The 24,061-nt window shown below is 50.1% G+C and overlaps 1 protein-coding gene across 1 annotated transcript in view; it reads left to right on the top strand.

The window, feature by feature from the left end:
- The first annotated feature begins 2,098 nt into the window (after positions 1–2,098).
- The window catches only part of MGAT4B (alpha-1,3-mannosyl-glycoprotein 4-beta-N-acetylglucosaminyltransferase B), a 54,169-nt gene continuing 32,206 nt past the window's right edge, over positions 2,099–24,061 (top strand). The window contains exon 1 of the mRNA XM_082489801.1: positions 2,099–2,236. Within this exon, the coding sequence (XP_082345927.1) occupies positions 2,140–2,236 (97 nt within the window). The 5' untranslated portion in view covers positions 2,099–2,139. The remainder of the gene's footprint in view (positions 2,237–24,061) is intronic.

Here is a 24,061-nt window from a genome sequence, read left to right as displayed (position 1 = left end):
TGTACAGCTTTCAATGAGGCACGCGTATTGCCCGGAGCGCCCCGAGGCAGCCCCCACCCCGCACCCACCCCTCCTGGGTCCTGAGCTCCTTCACCCCTCGCCTTTCCAGAAGGAAACAGAGCGGAGGCCTGAGGACGCTTTTGCCAGATTTTCCCGTTTTGGGAGGATTCCTATGTCAGCTGCAGCGGTGCCTGGAGGGGCCGTGCCTGTGGAGCCCGGCTGGTTCCCAGTGCATCCCTGCTGGTTCCCAGTGCATCCCTGCTGGTTCCCAGTGCATCCCGGCTGGCTCCCAGCGCATCCCTGCCTGGTCCGGCTCTGAGCGCCTGTGTCACCGCTCCTGCCTCTGGCACAGGCACGCGCTCCGCTTTACATTACTCCCTAATTGAGCCAAACATTTTAAAGAGCAGACTTTGATCGCTGGAAGCCAGTCCTACTATATTTACATGTCTGAGAAATATTTACGTACTAAAAGAGGTCCAGGGAATGAAAGATGACACCTTTATAGCCAGAGGAATTATGTCCTCGTGTACAGGGCACACGAGCTGCCGCCTCCTGTTTGACCTCACAGGCAAGAGCAGAAGCACGTTCAGGTGACGGAGGCACGGAAACACCGCATTTTGCACCTGACCGCACTGTACAGCTCCTCCTTTAATATATAAAAATTAATAAAAAACAAAAAGAATAAAAAAAAAATAAAGCCAGATACATTAAGAGAAGAAAACACAAGCAAAATAATTTTAAAACCTGATTTCTTCTATCCTTCATCTGGGCAAGCAGCTGGAGGCCATAACCGCCGAACGCCGCGTCCTTTGGAAGAGCGACGACGTCCTTCTGGGCGGCAGCTCCCATTTGCGATATTCATCTGGCATCGATTTTCCCTCAAGAAACATGAGATGCTGTTCCCTTAACCAGGTTGAAACATTTCTGCGGGAATGGCAGTGAGTGCGCACCGCGCGTCTGCGGGGACTGCTGCCCCCCACCTCGTCCTGCACACCCCCCAGAGCTGTGCACCCCCCCATATGTAGGGGCACCCCATGCACAGGGGCTGACACAGCTCCATCCATAGGCACCCGTGTGCACCCCGGGTGTTGGGAGACGCGTCCACCCGGCCCGGTGCGTGGAGATGGGAACACGCGGGTCTGTGGGTGTATGCTCCATGCAGCGATGCACGCTCCCCCGTGCATGGGTAGAGGTGCTGAGGCCAGAACACATGTGCACGCACACGCATGGACACAGGGACCCAGGCACACGCGCACACACACGCATAGACCCACGCAGTCACCCATAGGTAGATATGTATATTTGTATGGACGTACACATGTGCACAGGTATGCATGCATACATCTGTATGAATAAACCAAGTATATAGGTGTGTGCATTTATATATGTGACCCACGAATGTGCAACTGTGCGCACATGCACACACACATGCACACAAACATACACACACATACAGACACACATACACACACGTGCGCACACATGCACGCACACACACACACGTACACACACATACATACACACACGCATGTATGCACACGCATGTATGCACACACATACACACAAACACACACAGAGGTGTACACACACACATACACATACACATACATATACATATACATATACATATACATATACATATACATATACATATACATATACATGCATACATATGTACATACACGTACACACACGTACACCCACATACACATGCATACACGTGTACACACACGTACACACACACATACACACGTACACATAGAAACACGTGTACACACACACGTACACACATACACGCATATGTGTACACACACGCGTACACACACACCCACAGAGTCCCCCTTCCCCCCGCCCCGCCCCGCTCCCCGCAGCAGCCCCGCAGTCCCCCGCACGGGGGCGCCCTCCGCCCGCTGCCGCCCCGCCCCTCGGCCCCGCCCCCCGGCCCCGCCCCCCCGAGCCCCGCCCCGCCCCGCCCCGCCCGCCCGCCCGGCGCGGCGCGGCCCGGCCCGGCGCGGGCGCTGCATGCGGGCGGGCGGGCAGCGCGCCCCGCTCCGCTCCGCTCCGCTCGCCGGGGCCCCCGGGGCCGCCGAGGCCGCGCCGCGCCCGGGACATGCGGCCGCCCCCGCCGGCCAGGAGGCGATGAGGCTCCGCAGCGGCACGGCGCTCACCCTGCTGCTCGGCTGCCTGTGCGCCCTGCTCTCTCTCTCCTGGTACGGCGCCTTCGGCGGGCACAAAGGTAAGGGGGCTCGGCCGCCTCCCCCGGGGGAGCCCCGGGCCGCGGCCCCAGCGCGGGAGCTGGCGGGGCTCCGGGAGCCGGGCCCGGCTGGACCCCGGGGATGCGAGGCGATGCGGACCCTGCGGGATCCTGTCCCCCCCAGCCCCCGCGGGACCGGGACCCGTGGGACCCCCGGTGCGGGCGTGCCCGTGCCCAGCAGGGCGGGTGGTGACAGGGCCGGGGGTCCCTGCTCGTCCCCGGGCCGCCCACGGAGGATGGGGGGGCTGGGGGGTGACCGGCGGGCTGTCTGCCGGGTCGGGGCGCGTTGGGCTTCGCTTGGGTGATGCGCTCCTTTGCACCCCTGCGTTTATGGCGAAAACCTTCGCGGGTGGTGGGAATCCTCGTGGGGAGGTGGTGATGCCATCGATTGCGGGGAGCCCTCGGATGCTGGGGTGTCTCTGGGCAAACTGGAGGTGAGGGGGGATCTGAGCAGCTCCGACTTCCCCACACAGCACACGGCTCTTGCAGCTCGATGCCGTGTCCCATAACTTAAGTGCACGGGGGACGGGTGCGAGGGCTGCCAGCGTCAGCGCTGAAACATCGGCACTGGTTTTGCAGCGAGTAGGCGGCTGCAACGCAGGGGTGCAGGGGCCCGTCCCGTCGAAGCTGCGGGGAATCCCGCAGAGGTGTCGCAGAGATGCTCACCACTGGTTTTTCCTGACAGCGTAATAGTTGCTTTTCCCCTATCCTGTCACTCACGAAAGCAGCGCATCAGATTTATCCTGGCCTGGAGGACAATTCTGGTAGTTGCTTCTGAATTGTGTATCTGCCTCGTGTGTGGTTGTGCAAGGTCTCACGCCCGTGCTAGTCACTCAGCTCTTCCAGTTCCTGCAGTTTTAGGGGTCGATAGAGGCGGGCGGTCCGGCCATCCAGCTCTTGACCCTCTCTTCCCACTTGCTGTAGAAGCATCTTTTCCCACTACAGGTGAGAAGCAGCTTTTGCTGAGCGTAAGACGTGACTTGATGGCTTTGCAGTCCCGCGGCACACCATGCACAATCACAAGGTGCAGCTTGTGCGTGGTGCGAGACCGGCGTCAGGGCTGGGGCAGCGCTGGGGGAAGACTTTTTGGCTTTTATGGGCAGGATGACATTAGCCCATGTAGGTTCCCATCCAGCCCATCCCCTTCCCTGGCAGCAGGGCAGGAGCTCCTGGGATGTGCCATCTTCTCCTGGCAGCTGCAGGTGTCTGACGGGCGGCTGCTTGGACTCCTCTGCCTCGTTCGTCAGCTGAAGGACTCTCCTGTTGTGCTGCTAATGGGGTTTAAATCCCACCAGAGCTGCCTCCCCGCAGAGGTTTGGGTGCCGGGCGTTTGTAGCGCAGGGGTACCGCTGGTGGATCGGTTAGTTTCTGCTGGTGAGGTTTTCAACTGGACGAAATGTTTGCGCACCCAGGTGGTGGTGTACGCGCTTTCAGCCAGAAATGCTAGACCGTGGTGAGTTGTGCAGGGGCAGAGGAGCTCTGAGAGCTGCTTTCTTGTGGTTACCGCTGAGCAGTCGCTTTGCTCGTAGCTCCCTCCCATAAATGAAGTGAAACCAGCCTGCGGAGCTGCACGGGCTGCGAGCAGTCACTCCTGCTTGCTGAAGAAGGGTGGCCAACCCCGCTGTGTAGTCTGTGCTGTCCGGACTGTGTCATCCTTTGACTCACTTGTATTTTTTTAACAAGTAGGTTTTCCGCACTGCTCATTCAAGTGCCAGAATAATAACCTTGGGTACCGCTGTCCCTGTCCTCCTTGGCAGGACACTCCCTGGGATATGTGTTTTCCTCTGACAGCAACAGATTGTCGCTTGCAAACAGGGATCACTACAACAGGTCACAAATAACGCGGGTCGGGCTGTGTCAGCACAGCAGGTTTCCGGCTATTATGGTCATTTACGTATCAGGCTGTTATTCAGTACAGAGCTGGAGAAGACCTTGAGAGGTCATTCAGTCCATCTCCTGCCCCTGTGCGGGATCGATGATAACCAGCCCCTTCCTGACAGATATTTATCATATTAATTCTTGAAAACCTCCGATGACAGAGATGCCTAAGGTCCCCGGACAATCTGTTTGACATTTAGCAGCTCTGCCATTAGATTTTTCTTAGGATCTGAACAGAAATGTCTTTCCCTTCAGTTTGGTTTCATGATTTCTTTTTTCCATTTATTGGTCACAGGCAGAAAAGTTCCCTCCTTCATTCTTTGCAGGAGCCTCTTAGATAGTTGGAAGTTGCTATCGTGTCTCCCCTTAGTCCCTGCTAATATAGATTTAACCATACTCCTTCCTTTCATCATTCTTTTTAGCTATGTATTCTTGATCCGCAGTTGTTCTTGTTATTCTCTTCTGGACCACCATCCTTCATGAAGAGAGATGCTTAACCTGCAATACAGGACTGAAGTTGCTGCCTTAGTTTTGCTCAGAAGAAAAAGGGATTGCTTCAGGTCTTTTACCTACCATGATCCTGTCTATACATCCCAGTGTGTTTGCTTTCTGCTGTTGCCACAGATGACTTGTGTTTAAATTTTTTTTTTATCCCATTGGCCCTTCAGCCATTCTTCTCCAGAACTTCTGTTTTTCATTCCTCATCTTGTGTTTGCCTGGTTAATTATTCTTACCAAATCGCATTACCTCACGCTTGTCCTTGTTGAACGGCGTCCTTTTTTTTTTTTTTTTCCAGACTGCTTCTTCTAAAGTGTCAGTGTTGTTTTGAATTCTGATCCTGTCCTCCCGCGTGCTTGCAGTCCCCCTCAGCTTGGTGTAGCCTTCCAAGGCAATCAGCGTGTTTTCTCTGCCATCGGCTGAGTTGTGGGTGAAAACACCGAGTGGTATCAGATATGGGATGGTTTCTCCTTGAACCCGCTTCAGTAAGGTCCTCCCAGTCTGTGCTCAAAGAGCAATGACCAGATCACTGGTGGTCTTCTCAGCAGCGGTGCACCCACCTTCAGGTGGCTCAGTCCAGCCCCTGCGTCCCTAGCTGGGTCATGGGGATGTCCCGGGAGGCACTATCAGAGGTCTCTCTGAAATCTTTGTTTCTTCTCCCCTTCCTACAAGTCCTGGCACCCTGTTGCAGAAAGAACTACGATAGATTTGATGTGATTTGTTCTTGATAATCAGAGATTAGCTCTTGCTCAAGTTCTCGTCTTCTGAGCACTTCAGCGGAAGTTAAGGTGATTATTCTGTAATTTCCTGCATCGTCCTTATCCCCATCCCCTTATTTTTCAAAGACAGGCTTCACATTTGCCAGTCCTCTGTAACATCAACTGGCCCCCGTGAGTGACTGGAGAGAATTCCCAGTGATCCTGAGCTCTTCGTATCATTGCATTGTGGGGAAGGCTGGCAAGGTGTCCACCTTGCCTCCAATAGGGAATAAAAAGATATTAAAACACATGTAAAGCATCACAGAGCCTGCTTGTCTTCCCTCTCTGTGTTGGGAGGACAAAGCAATTAGTCTAAAGAAAATAAACCAGGTCAAACCAGCTCTAGAGCTGCTTTTCTGTGACGGGTGCAGGGTTTGTTTACCTGCTAATGGTGCCTTGCCATGCTGTGGTTATTAGTGAAGTTTTGACCTCGTGGTCTGCAAAAACAGATGCTGCCTCTTCCCAATTATAAACGAGGTTTGAAATAGTCTGCTGGAGTAGGAAGAGAAGGGCAGCCTCAAATAGCACAACCAGTCACCCAGGCGGCCCGTGTCCAGCATCACGGGGTGGTTCGGAGGTAGACCACGTGCTGTGCATCATGGTGGTGGGTGTCTTGGCCAATGTTTAATATTCTCTCTTTCCTGATTTTAGGTTTAAGTACAGTTTAACTTTCAAAACCCAACAGCTGCCTTGGAAGAAGCTCTTCTGTAACCTGCTGTCAGGAGGTTGGCCTGCAGGGTTTAACTGTGGAGGGCGACCTGCAGTCGGAGGATCAAGCCTTCGGAGAGGCATGGGCCGGCGTGGGCAGTAGCGTGCCCGACGTGGGGATGGCAGGGGGAGTTTTACTGAGGGCTCAGTAAAACCGAGAAGCTTTCATGACTTTAGATAAGAAACAAGTGCAGATGGGATGAGGGTGAAAAAGTTTAACCTACAAGATGTTGGGCTTTTTTTTCTTTCCAATGATGAAAACTGTTCAGTTCTCATCCATAATGTTTCTTCTACTCTTGACTGACCAACCAGCTAGGCACTATCTTTCCAGCCCTTCTCTTTGCCCCTTGCAGCCTACCCAAGAGCCTTAAATCATAGAATCATAGAATGGTTTAGGTTGGAAGGGACCTTGAAGATCATCTCGTTCCACCCCCCTGCCTTGGGCAGGGACACCTCCCACCAGCCCGGGTTGCTCAAAGCCCCGTCCAACCTGGTCTTGAACACCTCCAGGGGTGGGGCATCCACAGCTTCTCTGGGCAACCTGCACCAGGGGCTTGCCACCCTCAAAGGGAAAAATTTCTTCCAAATATCTAAATCTAACTTCTTCCAGGTATGCTGCAGGATATTTGTTTTTTTAGGTGTATGTTGTTTTTTTTTTTATTGAATGGGAAATTCTAAACCTTGTGTGAACCTTGTAGGAGACTCCTGACATGCTCCCTCTTGGAAATGACACGTTCTGAGGTTGTACCTCCAGGGTATGGCTGCGTAGCTCAGGGTGGGCTCTATACCCACGCTGCCTGTGCAGGCTTCCCCTGGCAGGTTCCCCCCCCCCCCCTCAAATTTTAATGATTTCTCGTTACCCAGTGCCAGCCAGCTCCGGGTTTCCATTGTAAAACCTCAACTCTGGGCACGTCCGTACCTGTAGACTTGCCTGCGAAGCGGGGTTGCTCTTTGCCTAGTGGCTTCACACCCCTAGCATCAGTTTTGATTTTGCGGTATTTTGGATGCTCATCCCGAGGGACCTGCTCTTCCCGCGGGCGTTGTGAAAGCGCTTCAGAACAGATGCGCACAGCTCCTTGAAGGACTTGCCGCTGGCGTCCCGGGTGGGTGTCTCGGTGCGGGTCTGAGCACGGGGTCTCTCCTTTGACTTGCGAAGGTGGTGGGGAGCGGGGTGCTGGGGTGTTGGTGATCGCGGGGCACCGGCTGCAGCGTGGACGTTGCTCCAGTGCCCGTTGCAGCCGTTAGGCTCAGGCAGCATCTCCCTAAAGAAATACTGCTTGTTCGGTGCCTCGCGCAGCGGGATGCTCCGCTCGCTCGGGGTGTCCTTTGTGGGAAGCAGACTGCGTCCCGGAGGGACGTTCCTCTGAGCGTGTTTACAAAGTCTTCTTATATAACGCGTAAAAGCCGTGAACGCTAATCCGCTGGAGAAGCTGCGGAGTCAAAGCCTGCGATACTGCTAAATATGAGCCGTATCTTGCGGCACGCGGGGGTTCCCGCTGCTTTTTCGTTTCTGTTACCCCCACCAGCTTGGCTTCAGGTTTGTGCAGTGTCTTTGAGGTCTCGGGCACAGGCTGCAGCCGGACGGGTGCGAGAGAAAGCCCTGGTCGGAGCTGGGCTGGTTTCAGTGCAACCCGTGGAAGCATTTACCAGGAGGAGAGGCCCTGGCAGCAGACCCAGCGTGAGCTTCTGATGGCTGAGGAGGTGCAGGTGAGGACCCGGTTGAGGAACCGTAGAGTTCAGCAGTCTGTCATTAAAATGCATGGCGAATAAAGAGATGTGCAGGAGCATTTCTGAGAGCCTTTGCTTTGCCCCTGTGGAGCTCAGCAGACATTGTGTGTAACTGGTGGCTGGAATGCAGCAACATTTGCAAAATTGTCCTGCATATGATTTGACCAAATTCATCCCAAGAGCGAGGGACACCATGCAGTCTGTCAGTACGCATTCATCAAAATAAATCTTTCATTGTCTGGAGTCACCTGTATTTCTGTTTTTCTTTCTTTGCGGTTTTTGTTAGGTCTTTAAGCCGGGCTCCTGACCTGCGCTGCACGTGCACTTGCCCGTGTCCCATTGCTGCTCCGATGGTCAGAGCAGCAGTTGTGTGATGGAGTTGAAGTTCCTGGAAGCGGAAGAGGGCTTTCTCCTAACGCAGACAGTGTTCCCTGGCGTTGGAGACTTGGATTTGGGTCCCTGCTATGTCGTATCCCTCCCAGTCTTGGGAAAGTCAGTCGGCTGATTTCACGCCTCAGTTCCCATCTGCTCTCTGGGGACAGTGACATCTCTTGTCACAGGGGGTTGGAGGACACAGCCGCGCTTCTGTGACAGCGGGGACTGCGTCAGTGCGTAGGAGAGGAGCAGGCAGGGCAGGTTAACACACCCCCCCAGTTACACCGAGTGCTTCTCTTGGTTTACTTCGGTAACTGAACAAAACCTTTCTCATTCGCGATTCCCTTTGATTCATCTAAAACAAACCATTGATTTGTGCTTATATCCTGAATGTTCATTGATTATTCACTTAGTGTTTAATGTAAACTGCATCTATAGCCGGCTAGTTTAAGTGAAGCTGCTGGTCATCTCCAGAAAGCTTTGAAGCCTGCTAAGTGATGGAGAAATTGCTTTAGTGATAGATTGGGCAAGGCTGCTGGCAGGCTACTGCAGGCAGGCTCGGGTTATCCCCGGTTCTTCCTCTTCACGAAACCCAAACCAGTCCCCGAAAACTGATTTCTCAGTTCAAGGTGTAAAGAAACACGGAACAAATATCTGTGCCGGGGTGCCTGGCTCGGCACGGGGATCCGCAGCCACCCGGCGCTTGCCCGTGGGAAGGTGCTGGTCGGGAGGCTGCACCATGGATGCAGGATGGTGGGGTTCGTGGGGTGAGGATGGAGAAGAAAATCTTCTCTTGGGGTGTGCTCAGGGCTTCCAGCGTGAGGTGGGATGGGACGTGTCCCCCCTGATTTTCACTGGTGGAAAAAAGTGAAGTGAAATTCGAGGTTGGAGCCTACTTGAGGCTACGTTGCAGGAAACCTTTGCGGAGGTGGGGCCGAGCCACCTGCCTAAAAGGATTTGGAGATGAAGCTTTACGTTTCTCATGAAGATTTTCCCTGTCTTTATTGTGCCAATTCTGATGTAGACATTTTGTTTTTTTCACGAGATGAAGCCCAAGAGGTTGGTGAGGCTTTGTGGGTGGAGAGGGCTGCTGCGGCAGCAGAAGTCACCGGTCAAGTTAAAGGATTATGGAAACTATTAAAATACACGAAGGGCTTCAGCAGGGGCTGGCAGGTTAATGCTGTTAGGAGAGGCTTTTCGGGGACTGCTGATCAAGTATCTGCTTAATAGCTTCCTGGTTCGGGGACAGGATTGTTGTCTTTGATGAAGGGAAATGCATTTTTTTCTGCCTTTTTAATTTGAATTGAAGTGTAGGGTTTTTTTTATTCGGCGATGCCCTTCTTGGGTTTGTTTTTGAGCTCACGTCAGGTTTCTCTTGCGGAGCAAGAAAATCTGGGAGGGGCAGATTTCTGTTTTAAATCATCTCTTTCTGCTTTAATTGTGGCACGGGCCGCTTCTCCATCTGGTTTTTGTCCCGGTATCAAGTCACATTCGAGTCTCCAGGATCTGTGCATTAGCATGGACACATCTCTGATGCACAGAGGCGCTTCCATAACTCCATCTTCCCTCCTGCCAGCCCCTGCCTTGGAGTGACTCCCCCAATATTTCAACATTCCTGCCCTCTTGTGCTACATACAGGACAAATACTTACCTAAAGGTTAATCTGTATTTTGAAGTGACTGGACACATTTGTGCAAGATGTTTTCGCCTCTGCTTATATTGAAGTGGGCAGCAGTAGCATTAAAATGTAAATCGTCAGGCTTTAAAGAAGCTTCTCTGCAAAAAATAATCTCCACCTGTCTTTTATTTTTGTTATGAGTTTTGTTGAGTTGTAACCTCCTTTTACTGGTAACTATAATTGTAACTAACCACCGCCAACTGGTGGTTTAGGACTTGTTGGCAGAGGGATGGGTGCTGAACCGGGGGAAGAGCTCGATGTTGGTTTGTGTCAGTGCTGCTGCCTGGTCCACACCTATTCCTCAATGAGTTTTTAGACCATCTTGATCACATTTTCAGGACTGCCTTAGAGCACATAGGTTTTTCTTCTCTCCCAGTGATGGTGAGAGCTTTCTGGAAACAAGGTTTAACCTGGAGACCCTTTTTTGTCACTTGCTACTTGTACATACACGGCAATAAATCCTCTATGTATTGTCACTGCTCCGAGGAGTTCCATGGCTTGGATAGGAGGCCTGCGGTACCAAAACAGTTGTGTAGCCCTCAAAAGCTCCTGTACATAATCAAAGAAATGCTTCCAATACTGAGATACGAGCTACTTAAGATACGTGTAACAGCACTGCATGTTTGCTCTAGTGAAAGCATAGTAGCAACATTAACCCTGCCAAGTACCAAGAACTTTGTACAGAAGAAGCTGGAGAAGTTTTCTGAGTGAGGAGTAAATTGCTGTATTCCTCCCCAAAAGGCGGGCACTCAGGGGAGCAGTGCTGCTGTGTGGCGTCCCCGTGGCATGTCCCCATGCTGGATGTGAAGAGCAAGAACAGTATCTGACCGTACGGGTTGCCTGGTGGAGGGCTGGACCTGCACAGTGTTGGACACTCTCAGACCCAACCACTGCCACTGACAAGTGCCTGTCAAATGAATTATTCAGACAATGCTGGCGAAAGCCGTGTGATAGTCTCCCCTCCCTTCTCTCTGTGCCCAGACTGTGATCTTTTGCTTTTATTTGATCTTGCTTTTCATGTTTTAACTATTCCTTTTTCGTGCCATCTCTCATTGCGCTCTCTCCAGAGCTGGCTTTGATATCTTTTCTCTTTGTCTTCCTTTTCCCTCGGATTCCTCCCTTCCTTCTTCCTTTGATGTTGCAGCAAATGACCAGGATGGACATCTTCCCACATCTCTCCCTCTCTTAATCTTGTCCGGTTCAAGTGATCCGCCATTTGAGGAACTTTACCAGGTGCTCACCTGATAGTGTGGCTTCATTGACTCCAAGCACTGATTTTGGGTAGAAGCTGGTAAACGTTGGGCTGTCTGAGGAGGAGGTGGCGCTGGTCTTTCCACCGGGTGTCGGGGGATGCTCCGAGTCCCTCCGGGTCCCAGGAGTGATGGTGAGGCAGGGTGCAGCCCCCTGGGACGAGCCCTCCCGGTTCCAGGGTGGGGACGTGTGGTGGGGACGCTCTCATGGGCATAGCGCGTGGGCGGCGGGTGCTGCCGGGCGGCGGGAGCTCATCCCGCACCCCACAGACGGAGCTTAAACTACAGAGAAGGCAAAGCAAGAATCGTGTTTGAAAGCAGATTAATTTGCTGACTTTGAGGAGCGAAGGGTATTTAGAAAAAAAAATGGAAATGCAAATTCTAGCCGAGCTCAAACTTCGTCATCGGATGGCTGAAATTCTCTGCTTTGTCGTGCCAGTGAAGCTGCGTGAAACATGTATTTTCCCGGAGCTAAAGAGCTGACCTGGGTGGGGGAGGTAAGTACCCAGAATGCTGGATGAGCATAATTGGGACGTGGATTGTGGGTTGGCTCCGTAAAGATCAGTTTGTGTTTCGTTAACGTCTGGTTCCACCCTGTCTGTCTGTTTTATTAGATTAATTTATTACTTTCTGAAAGTGCCTGTCCAGTGAGCTAAAATATCTATTTACTGGAAGTATTTGGTTACCATGAAAAAGTGTATTTGGCTTGTGTTTGGCAAATATTAACTACTTTCTTCTGTTTCTTTTGCAGTTTAATTGTCTATTTATCTTGGGTATTGATTGCTGAAGGCCTTGGTAATTATTTGCTGATTTTGGAAATAATGATTTTAAAGGCTCGGGTTACTTTTGTAATATTAATCATTACCTTCATGTGCTTGCCTCAAAGGATGGGATCTCTCTGACGGCTCCAGTTGCAATGTGGACATGTACTGTCTGAAACTATGCCGCCGTCTTAAAATAACAAAATCATTACTGGCGTTTTGTTGCTGAAATTAAGCAGATATTTGCAGAGATGCAAACCTGGCAGTCGCAATTAGCTCACAAATTTGCTGTTTCTGTTGGCGGGAGGAGTGGCCAGATTCTGGAGTCAAATAAAAAGATAATTTTATTTACTTTCTGCTGTTTCATTCTTTCCAAATTAATTTCATGCCGTAGTGGTCTCGGTTCTGGCGCAGGGCTGGTGGGGAGATGGGAGGCCCCGCGCCAGTGGTGGCATGGCGGCGACGCGGCTTTGCTTTGTGAGAGAGAAGCAAAACTCTGAAAGGGTGTTACACCCGCAAGGAAATGTGCTGCCGTACAGCGGCACATCTTGCTTTGGGGGAAGGTGAGAAATTGGAAAGTCTCTGCTGGGAGCTGAGTAATTGGCACCTGCTATTATTGTGCCCCTCCTCCCCCTTTTAATAACTTGTTTATAAAGATAACTCTCCTACGGATCTCATCACACAGCCGTAAAGCACGCTTTGTTAAAAAATAAATGCATTCCTATTCACATCAGGTCGGAATACCGACCTCCTTAGGTTTCTGTGAGGAGGAGGAGGGATAGTTTTTGTGTCGTCCAGGCATCTTGCCTCACTGCTGGGCAGACTCGTGGATGCCCATGGGGAGGCGAGCTGTGTCCCCGCCATACCTGGAAGGAGATGTAATTCTTCCGTTAATGCAAAACCTGGCAGGCGGCTAGAGCGGCTGGGAGGGGAATTTTGTCGTCTTGTTGTTTCAGGCCTTGAAGCAAGGGATTGTGTTGGCGGTTTGAATGATGTTGGCCGTATCTCCATCGGAGCTTGCGGAGTGGCATCTATTACTAGAGAGCACGACACGCGACGTTTAGCTTGCGCCCCTGGGATCTCCAGTGCCGGGAATCCCACTTCTTTCTCTTGCATCGAGTGATTTGTTTAATTGGTTTGAACAGTTTCATCCTCGTTCTTTTTATCAGTGGATTGTGGCGCAAAAGGAAGCCGGGAGCGTTTTTGGATCCTGTCCTGGGTAATTTGATGACTAAGTCTCGTTGAGCTTCATCTCTGTGCAGGTGCAGCGGTGCATCTCCTGCAGGGGATGCGGTGGGAAGAGCATCTCCTCCTCCTCCCGAACGCACGCGTGGGGGAAGGAAGAGGAGGAGAGGGCAAAATCATGTCCGTGACAATTGTTTTCTGATTCTTTTCATCACCTTGCAGAACAAAAATGATAAAAGGGGCCTCAGAAAAGAGGGCATTGCAGCAAGCCCTGGCCGGCATGTAATCTCTTTTCTTTGTACTGAGGTATAAAGATAATTCCAATCTGGATTGAAACAGCGGATGGCAAATAATTCTTGAACAATCCGCTTATGGTGTTCCAGGATGCGAATGAAAACCACTAATGGGATAAAGAAGGATCTAGATAATTATCTCTGCTGCATTAAATCCTGTCCTTTCAGGAGAGTACTCTTATGTGGACACTAATTTCATGTGTATGAAATCCTAAAGCTGACTAGACATTTTCAGAAGTTAGCTGCTTCCAAAGTAGCCATCATCGCTTGGTGACCATCTATCTTTTATCTACCTGGTTGGCCCTAATAAATCTGATTTCTGGTCTCTGCCATCCTGTTTCCTTCCTCCCCCCTCCCTACAGCAGGTTAAAGCTGCGACACACATTCTTTCCAGGGCGGATTTGAAACCTCCTTCATCCTTTTCTTTTTTCATTTGGTCTGTTGGTTTGGGAGACTTCCTGGGGTTTTTTCCCTTTTACATCTGGTAATGCTGTTGGTTTAAGTCTGATGGAAGAACTGCTTACAATATTAAGGTATGCAAGATATTTTTTTAATTTGATTCATTTTTTTCCCCCAGCGAGAGCTGTGCCTTGCGGCGCGGGGGACAGCACCGTGCTCCAAAACAAATCCGGTTGTACAGTCAGTTAATGAGGCTCTTGTTGTAGGCTCTGTGCTGCCTTTGTGTTTGAACCTAATGGATGCCCCATGGATGAAGTGGAAAGGAACCGTTTTGTATTGACAGCAACCGTGACATTTGGATGAGGTCGGATCAGTTAACAGTGTTGAAAGATCTGTGTTACGGGATCTCTGTTCTCTACGACCCCGTGGTCAGAGGAAACCGGCTGTTCGGAGGTATGGGTGACAGAAAGGCACTTCTTAGAAGTAGCTGCTTCTTCATTATCCCCCATCAGCTGCAGGCGGCTGCATTTGGCAGCTGTCAGAGGGTCGTTTCTCCCCAGCCTCACACTGAGCGAATTGAGGCATGCCTGGACCGGCTGCAGCATCCTTTGGCGAGCCGGGCTCTGCATCCGACAACGGGAGCCAGGTCTGGGGACTTCAGCTGAGCTGGTTGCCCGTGAGCCGTCCTGCAGCTGGAAGAGGAGGATGGGCAGTCAGCATCGTCCCTTTGCACACTGGAGGACAGGTGCTGTGCATGGCTGTCTTGTCAGGGAAGGACTCCGTCATTCACCGTGTGGAGAGTGCCCAAATGTAGTTTCTCAGCAGTAGACCCTCTCGAATCACAAGGTTCCCATCTTTTCTTGCTTGCACGGCAGTACAGTTAAGGTTCAGATGTCTTTTGGAAGTACGGAAGGGCTTCCTTGCTTTTGATGAGAAGTCAAACAAGAAATGCCGTCCCATCCAAGGTGGGCTTGGGTTTCCAGTCTCTTTCACGTGGCACAGAGAGGTCACAAGGGCCAATATTTTGTGTTGAAATCTGAGGAGTCGGTATGTCTATTTTTGCTGTGGGCTGGAAGTTGCTCTTGACACCAGATTCGCTGTTGACACAGCCATGAGCTGGGACTTGCCTGTCCCAACTGGAGAATGTCCTTCGAGGCACATGAAGCTCAGCCCTGCCATACCAGGCATGGATCTGGGACAGAAAGGCTGCAAGAGGGTCTGATACGCAATTAGGCACACCTCAAGAAGGCACTTGGTCAGTAGGGCTCTGTGTAGAGAGGAGAGTAGGTGGGATCCTTGCTGCCTCTGGAAGACTCTTTAAGAAAACAAATTACACTTAAGAAATGTGGTCACCTTTCGTCTTGGTGACATGCTTCTTGAACAGCAGCTCTTAAACTGAATGGCTCACACAGAAGAGTGGGTATCAAGGTTTCTTCACCTCCCGGTCACAGTTACCAGCCCTGTGGCTGTAGGAGCAGGGCTGAATTTAACAGTGGTGCCTGGTGCAGGCTTTTGCCCTAAAACCACCGTCATTCTGCAAGAGCAGTCTGGTGAGGTCTGGCAGTTGACCCCTAAAATCAATCGATTGCTGTGTAAGGCAAAAGATACTCATCTTATCTCAGAGAACACCAGCCCTCCTACCTGCCCTTGACTTCCACAGAGATCTTAATGGGGATTTTTTCCTGGTTCTTGGTGTCACTGCATGCCCTTTGAATGAACCACTCACTAAGAAATCTCATTACTTGCTCCTCATTAAAGGCGTCTGGTTAGCGGAGTTGGTAGTTGAAGTGTCCTTTCCTCAACGCTGTGCTGTGATGAGGTGGTACCTGGAGCTGTTGTGCCAAGTGTTACCTCCATAGAGCATAATAAATTATCTCCTGCCATCTCCTGCCTGGGTGAGCTGTACCCAGAGAGAAACGGTGTTTTTTCCGGGATGTCTGCAGAGCGTTCTGTCTGCGCGTCGTGTAAGTCACTTGAGAAAGGCAGATATTTCACATCTCTTTGGAAATCTGTCAAGACAGTGGCAGATAGCTTAGCCTGAGTGGTGTTGTCTGGGCTGTGGTTCTGAGCTTCTAAAATGCAGGTCAAGAAGTATTGCTGTAATAGTTAAAGGTTAGGCAAAATGACAGCCTTTAGCCCTTCGTAGCGGGAGGTGTTTTACTGCTGGGCTTGAAACTTTAAGCACTCATCTGTTGTTCCAGAGCGCCGGTTAATTATTCTTAAAGCCTTCAAACCAAAGGTGGTCACTTCTGTAGCTACCCCTGATGGTGACCCCGTGGTGCTCGGATGCCCCAGCCAAGAGCAGGATCCTCTCTGCTGTGCCCGGAACGTGCTGGGTGCACGGGGAGGCTTTCCACTCCCATCACCGTGAGAGGCTGGGCTAGGAGAAGTGGGTCCGTGGAGGTGGGGCGGTCATCAGTGGCAGAATCGGCCATTTAAAATCCACATCTGCTCATCAGCATCATTTGGTGGCCAGGATTGCTGCAGTGCCGGGGAGGGGCGCGGGGGTCGCTTGCATCAGGCTTACAGATTTGGCAGAGGGGAGGAAAGGGGAAGAAGCTGGCAAGAGAGAGGGCTCGTAGGCGCTTAAAATTGGATTGCCAAACAGTGCGGAAAAGGTCAAGAACTTCTTTTGTCTGGTGGTGCGCGGCGTAGCGCACAGGTGAGAAGGTGGGGATTTATTTGTATGTGCACTCTTGTTTAGTTTGGCTTCCAGGAGAAGTCCTTATCTCTCCTCCTGCTGCCAGCTTCCTTTGAGCTGCCCTCTTTCCCTCTGCTCTGCCTACATTTCTTGCTGTGATTTCAATTATTTATAGTATTTCTTTTCCCCTTAAACTACTCCGCTGCGTGTGCGCTGTTGAAGCAGCTGTCGCTTCCCGAGCCCGTTCCGCTGGTAGGTGAAGAGACGATCCCCGCGCGTACAACTCGTTAAGAGCATTTCAGGGCTCTTCAGCGCAGGCAACTATGTGGATGTAAAATTGCAGTTGGATCTTATCTTCTGGAAGGTTTTGATTGCGGCTGGTGACATAATGATCCACTTGTTGGTGTAGAGTAACAGGAGGAAGCTGGTGAGGATAACGAGGGGAGAGGAAAACGAGTTTTGCAGAGGAGCGTGCCCCCTTTTTTGGTGAAACTTTAGCAGCCTGAAACAAGAGGCATATTCTCCCCTCGGTTACATCAGTGTGCGTCCGGAAGAACCTCGTTAAAATAATTTAATTTCTTTTTGACACAGGCTGGTGTCACAGCGAGGGGACTCTTTGGTTGCAGGGAGGCGCAGGCTGACCCGGCTGGTCTGATCGCAGAGCCGAGGCGGGGAGAGGCAGGTTTAGCTGTTCAATTTAGTGCTCCCTCATTTTTACCTCTGCAGTAGCCAGCTTAGAAAGGAAGCAGAAGATATTTATTTAAATCCCTTTCTTCCTTGCTGCCCTGTTCAAACGGAATGAACTCTCGTCCGAAGGAAGCCTGAGCTGTAGGAAGCATCTGCCACGGTCCAAATTGCGTTTGAGGTGGGAATTAAAATGTGTGTAACTGTTCAGCGGTGAGCAATGAATACGCAAATCCTGCTCTTTGCCAACAGTTGTTTCGCGAGACATGATTTGTACGCTTCCCTTGTACCTGTGCGGTTACACGAATGTGTTATTGGAATACGAACCAGCACAACGTGTCTCAGGAAATAACGATTATCGGTGAAGTGGCTCGCTGGAATGTCAAATAGTTCCTTATTTCAAGCTTACATTTGTTGGTTTATTTGTTTTCTACGAACAGCGTTTCTGGAGTGTACAAATAATTGATGTGAGGGTGCAGTTGTATTCACGGGGCGTCCGTGTCAGGGGCAGTATTTATGTGCAGTGACTGCTCCGTGAAGTATTTGTTCTCTTGGCTTCTCTGTCCAATGGGTTGACGTAAGCTCTGGGGGAAAGTACGAACAATTTTTAGAGCTGTTCTAGATATAGTCCGTACAGATTTTTTCATTGTGTAACTGAAAAGAGCTTTTGAAAAGACAGAACAAGTCTCGAGTATAGGCCCACCAGGGAGAGGCTGGTGCTTTGCTGTATTTGACGAGCTTTCGGTCTGATGAATTAAGAAAAACTAAAGCTCCCATTTTATGGAGTATTGTCTGAGGACCGGGACTCTTGGGGTATATTTGGGTGCGTAGGCTTCCTTCTGGCTTCTTTTGGGTAAAGACCGTTCAAGTTTGAAAAAATTGTTCAAGTTCTTTAAATTGTGTCCTGTCTTTCAGCGGGAATTGCAGAGATAATTGCAAAATAGACTGAGGAGCGGCTGACAAAAATGAGCAAGGCAGAAGTTTGGGCAGGACTCGGTCACGTGTGCTAATGCTGTATTTCTGGTGCACGGTGGCAAACGTTGGTACCCCCTGTATTTCAGAGTTTAGTTACGTGATACTGCCAAATTCCCACTGGATTAATGGACGTTTGGGTTCAGACTGACAGCTCCCGAGGCCCCAGAGCAGCACGGTGAGGGTGGTGGCACCGGTGCCCTAGAGGTGGGGGTGGATTGATTAAAAGCAAAGCCCTCTACAAAGCTGGCCGGGTGTCATTCAGCACAGGTGGGAAATCAAGGCACAGGAGGGGTTCCCAACCTGCAAGGTGCATAAATCCCTCTGAAACCTCCCTCCGACCGTCTCTCCTGCAGCCGCTCAAACACAAAAGCCGTGTCTACAGCAGGACGGGTTTGCGTTTCTCTCCTGGCACGTTTGCTGGCAGAGAAGTGCCATTTATTGGGTGGCTCCGGAAAGTCTACGCTTGTACTGGGATGGAAAGCCTGCGGGGCTCAGGGCAGGCACCTCGAGCGCTGCGGTAGCTGTTGGGAGGGCAGATGGAGAAACCGTCCACGTACCTGTGGCTGAGATGCTGCATCATCTCGCCCTGCTCAGCTGTGTGTCCTTCAGCAAGACTGCTGGTGCTAGACAAAATACCTGTGTGGGCGGGAGGACGGTGCCAAAGCAGCAGTTGGCCATTCATTTGCTCTAAGGTTGGGTGCATTGATTCTGCTGCTGTGAAACCCCAAGTGGATGAAGGGGCAGGAGGACAGGGGTGGTAGGTCACACCAGAGTCTGCTGTTGGCGCAGAAGAGGGGGATATTTATGTTTTGTGGCGCCTCTTTTCCTACTTTGAAAAAAGCTTCCTTTTTATGTGCCTGTGTAAATGCTCTGTAGCCCGAGTGCTGCGACTTTGAGTAGTTCCTTGGAAATTGATGGTGAATTTTGACCACGTACAGCCAGTGTCTTCAAGTTCCTGAGAATTCTGCTCTCAGTTTGCGATGTGGGTTTTTTCCCTGCATTTAAATGGGTGATTTCATATAACTTTTCTGACTTTTGGCAGACTTACAATTGATTTCCTCCTGTTTTTTCAGTTCTCTTTAACCTTGTTTTTTTCTAAAGGACTGAAGCTATGTCCTTCTTCCCAACAGGTTTCAAACTCCTAGTCTCACTTTAGCCCCATTGAGTCGCAGTATGAAGATCCCAGAGGTGATCTAAAATCCTTCAGGTACTTCTGAAGGTATCCAGGGGAGCAGAAGAGAGAAGGTCTGTAGGTGGCTCTGCTGGAGAATAGTATGAACTTCTCCATCAGGTGGTGATCCATACAGAAGGTGTTATCTTCATAAAGCCCCAGCCATGAGAAATGCTTTAATCAAAGCTTTCGGTGGAGTATGGGACACCCAGATGTTGTGTTCCTCCCTATGGAGGGATGTGGTGGGGTGGCCATGGCCACCACTGTTCTCTGCGCCCAGTCAACAGCTCAGCCGATCCCTCATGAAGTCCTGCCAAGTGCAGAAAATAAACAAGACCAAGGCTGTTTTTTCCTTCTCACACTTCTAGCGAGGGTTAGAAATAACCACAGAAAGAACATAATCGGGTTTGGGTTTGTTTTTTTTTTTTTTGTAATGGGACCATCCATTTCAGTATTGCTACCTATGGCTGATGCCTCATTCTCTAATTTTTGTTGCTCCGTCTGCTTTGTTTTTCTTTGCTGCAATCAAGATAATGCAGTACAATACTGCACGAGGAATTTCAGCTATTCAATTACCTTTCAGAAGTTGACTTAATTGGCTCTTTGAGTGATAGCTCTCTATTGTGTGCAATCAGCACCACTCAAGGAGGGAGCAGGAAGAGGATAAGGACTTTTTTTTCTAATCAATAAATAAAGGTCTTTGAAATAATACTGCTTGCAATTTGTATCACCGGTTAAATTACGCCAAAGATGATAGTCCGCACCCTCCTTGCGGAGCACGGCTATAACAGAGTAATAAGCCCTCGCTATCAGCAAGCACGAGGGCTATTTTACTCTGTGCTTCCAGCAAATCCCATTCTCCCCTTGGATTTTTTTTTTTTTCCCCTCAAGTATTAGAGAAAAAACTCAAACCAAAACTGCTGCAGAGCCTGGCACAGATGGTTTGGGAAAGCCTACTATGTAATGACTAATCATTTCTTTTGCACCTCATAAAGTATGCAAATGAATGTGATACCTGATGATAAATAATTCAAAATGGAGCTGCAAGGCAAGGGGACATTATAGACAGAATAAATATACAGTAAACCGACCTTAAAAAAAATAAGCAAATGCAAAAGCCTAAGCTTGGATCCATAGAAATAGCTGCTGCTTGGTGCGGGTTTGTCTCCAGTGCTTGAATCCAAGGGACTCCGGGCCAGCAGGATTTCTAGAGTTTGCAGTCGGGGTTTGGCCGAAGCTACAAATCTCACCTTTGCAGAGCTCTGTTGCACCTCAGGTCATCACCGAGCGTATTCCTGCCTTGGTTTAGGCAGCAGGAAAACTTTGCCAAGCAAAGGTTTCTTTTGGAATTTTTTTTTTTTTCCTAGTTAAAGTGAGTTAAAAGTGATTGGCTGCTTCACGCTTTTATTAAAGCTAAAATTACTAACCATAATTAATGATTTAGAAATATTTTTAATCCAGAACGGTCTTCTTGAGATTGCAAGAGGCACAAGACTGGAGGCCCCCCTCAGCCCCCTTACGTGGGCGGTACTGCCAGTGCCTGTGACAAACCCAGCTCCTGTCACCACGGTCCCCTCCCCGAATCCATCCCCTTCCCAGCCGCAGGGGAAGCTGAGAGGTGCAGGTGCAGAACTGAGTAGAGCCACAGGATTTAATGTTTGAGCATCCAGCACTCTCCTGGGTACGGCGCGTGTCTCCGCACTCCGTTTCCAACACCTGCAGGCGTAAGGGGTTGTGGTTTTTTGGGGGGGGACCGGCCAAGGGGTGTTCTTTGCAAGGATCGGCAAGCTCACAGCAAGATGGGATTTAATTGATTAAAGATGCTTCCTCCTTTGCTCCCTGCCTGCTCCCGTCCTGGTAAGAGACGGGTGATCACCCTTCAGTGCGACGTTCTTGCTGGGGGAGGGAAGCCGGTGGTGATCCAGATTTATAATCCTGCTCCGAGGAGCAGCTTTAAGACCACTTCACATACTGGCTTTTACTAGTTTTCACAAAACTGTGGAGGTGAATTGAGCTTGCCCTTTTATCAGCTGGAAACGGTGATGCTACGGCGTCCTGGTCCAGCTCGGCGTTAAGCATGGCCTTAAATCGCCAGCAATCTTCTCCTGGCAGCCGCTGGCTGGTGTCGGGCGCCTTCGTGCCCAGACACCCCGACAAGGCTGCGTTTGTTAGCGGAGGGCTGGTACGGTCTTGCTTCGGTGGAGGAGTGGAACTGAATGGTCGTTTTGTGATGACAGTAATTGCAGCGTCCATGTAGTTTCACCATCCAGGCGTTTTACTGATGGTCCTAAGCGCCGCATTGATTCCGTATTGACTTTGCCGAGCGCCGCGGGGCTGGGAAGGTGTGTGGCATCTATTTATACGATGCAGTAACTGCTGGTTTGCTCGTCATTTTGTCTGTATTGGGCTAAGCAATATAGGGGAAGAAGGGCACAAGAAACTTCTTTGTTGTAAATTTACTCTGTGGCTTCTTTTGGTCCTGGGAAGGGCTGTTATGATAAAGTCTGATAGATTTTTTTCACATCTGCCTATGAAGAATGTAGGATTTATCCTTCAAATGAAATTTGCTTTGCTGTGCTGCCAGCGGGGTTTTGGGTTGGGTTTGTTTTTTTTTTTTTTTTCCCGATGAGCTATTTTTGTGAAATATAACCTGAGAATTTATATTGGCTTAACACTTAAAATGTAGCCAGGGGAAGATGGAATATTCATCTTTATTGTATTTGTTTCTCCCGTAATGAGACATTACTGTCTGTCGTAAAGGAAGCGGTCCCCGAGCCCGGGGAACGTGCCCAGTTATTTTCTGCTCGCTCCATTAGCTCGTGCGCAGACCTCCCGATATTTTTTTTTTGTGTGTGTGTGTGTGCATGTGCTTTTCTCCTTGTTTAATCCTGCCAACTGCTCTTCTGGTTGGAAATCCATTTCTATAATGCTGGGTATTACACAAATTTGTTGAAGCTCTTAATGCCGATAACGTGGGGGTGAGGCTGGTTTGCCCAATCCGGCTGTGCCGACTTTCTGCTTTCCATCAGTCGCACACAGAGCTTTACGCTGCAGCTCACTGAGGGCGTAAAACGCACGCAGTAAAGAAGAATAAAGTTTAAGGAACAACTAGGGTGCTGTAAACATTGCTTAGATTTTGATTTACAAAGTCCAAGCACAGCACAAATTGTACGGCTTGCTGTGCCCCGTGGAAATCTCTCTTTGTATTCCTTTTTTTTTTTTTTTTTTTTTTTTTTTTTGAAAAATTTCCATAACTAGTAATCACGGGATCGTAGCAGAGAGCCCTTCTGTAAATAGCTTTTTGGTCACCGCTGCTGTTTACTATTACTCTGTACAGCGTGGTAATCGCAGCTCCTCCTTCACGGGAACATTCGTAATGAATTGCAGCGGGGATGCGGGCGGCGGAGCTGCGCAGCCCCGGATTTCGGGGGTTTGTTGTGTGCGTGATGCTTTGGGGACCAGAGCCGGGGTGGTGAGAGGCACCTTCTCCCCGCCAGCGCCGCGTGTGAGTCGCAGCGTTTGCGTAGCCGTTTCCAGCAGAACTGAGCACATGCCTGCCAGTTGTACTGTTCTGGTTGTTTTAATCTGTCGAATTTACCCGTGGCACTTTGCCTGGTGGAGAGCGGTGGGAATGTTGTCAGCAGTGGCAGAGAAGGATGCCAGGCTGCTTTTTTTTATTATTATTATTTGTAGTGAAGCCATACAAAGTCCATCCAGGGCCTCACGGCAAGGGTTGAAGTAACTCTCAAGCACGCATGTCACCTTTGTTTAAGCAATGGAGTAGGCAACCTGCTCAAAGTTTAGTGTGAATTTATATCCTTGTGTTAACTTCTGACTTAACTATCCAGCTATATTAAAAATAAAAGGAACGAAATCATTCTGGCACACTTTGATAGCTACAGCAGTTGGAAACTCTTCAGCTTCTCTCTCTTCTCTTTCCTGATTTCCTCCCAAGAGTAGTTGCAACGCTTTTCTTTTTTAGGACTTTGCCCTAATAATTACATCTGTGAAGATCCGCTGGGATGGGTTATCCCACAAGCAGGATTATGCCCTTAAATGGAAAATAAGCCACCGCAACAGCCAAAGTTTGGGAAAAAATATTATTGTGGGAAAACTAAGTTGCTGGATGTATTATTCCACGTTGCGGAGCTGCACAGTCAGGAAGTGCTCGTTAGTGCGGAGAGGAAACGCTCGTGTTTTCTAAATACTTGTTGCATTCTTTTTTTAATCGTTGTTAAAAGAGGAAAACATACCTCTAATAAAATACCAGCTAACACACCCTCTGTAACAGGGGCGGGAGGCGTGAGAAAACACTCGAGGGAGACGGGGAGGCCGGTCTTGCTTTATGAACTCTTTAATTTATTCGCTGGCTCACGCTCCCTCGCGTTCCCTCCCCCCAACCCGGTGGAGGTGCAGGTCCTCTCCAGGCTGCCCGGCTGGTTCCCCGGCCCCGCTGCCTCTCGGCCAACGATTTGGGCTAAATAATCCAATTAAGCTTTGCAGCTTATATAACTCTCTTGGCTTGAGGCAGCAGCCGGACTGACGGGGATACAAAACACATCTGGAAATCGTGTACTAAACATACTACGGCGGCCGGAGCCAAAACGATTTGGACAAATTTGCTCATACGCACAAGATGTCCTTTAACAGCAAGACGGTCTCCTTGCTGAAGAAGTCGAAGTTTGAAAATGCTCCTATCCATAAATCGTTGCCCCGGCTGGGGAACTTAACTGGCTTTTCTCCTCTCCTCCTTCGCCTTTGGAAGATGGTCTGGCTCTTCGTCAGCTCCGGAGGATCAGCCAGTCCCCGTAGTATGCTGATCATA

Source organism: Vanellus vanellus, assembly GCF_965231255.1.
Source record: "Vanellus vanellus genome assembly, chromosome: 13".
In the NCBI taxonomy this organism is placed as follows: Eukaryota; Metazoa; Chordata; class Aves; order Charadriiformes; family Charadriidae; genus Vanellus; species Vanellus vanellus.
The sequence above is the reverse complement of the archived record's forward strand: the minus strand, read 5'-3'. Positions and strand labels throughout refer to the sequence as shown.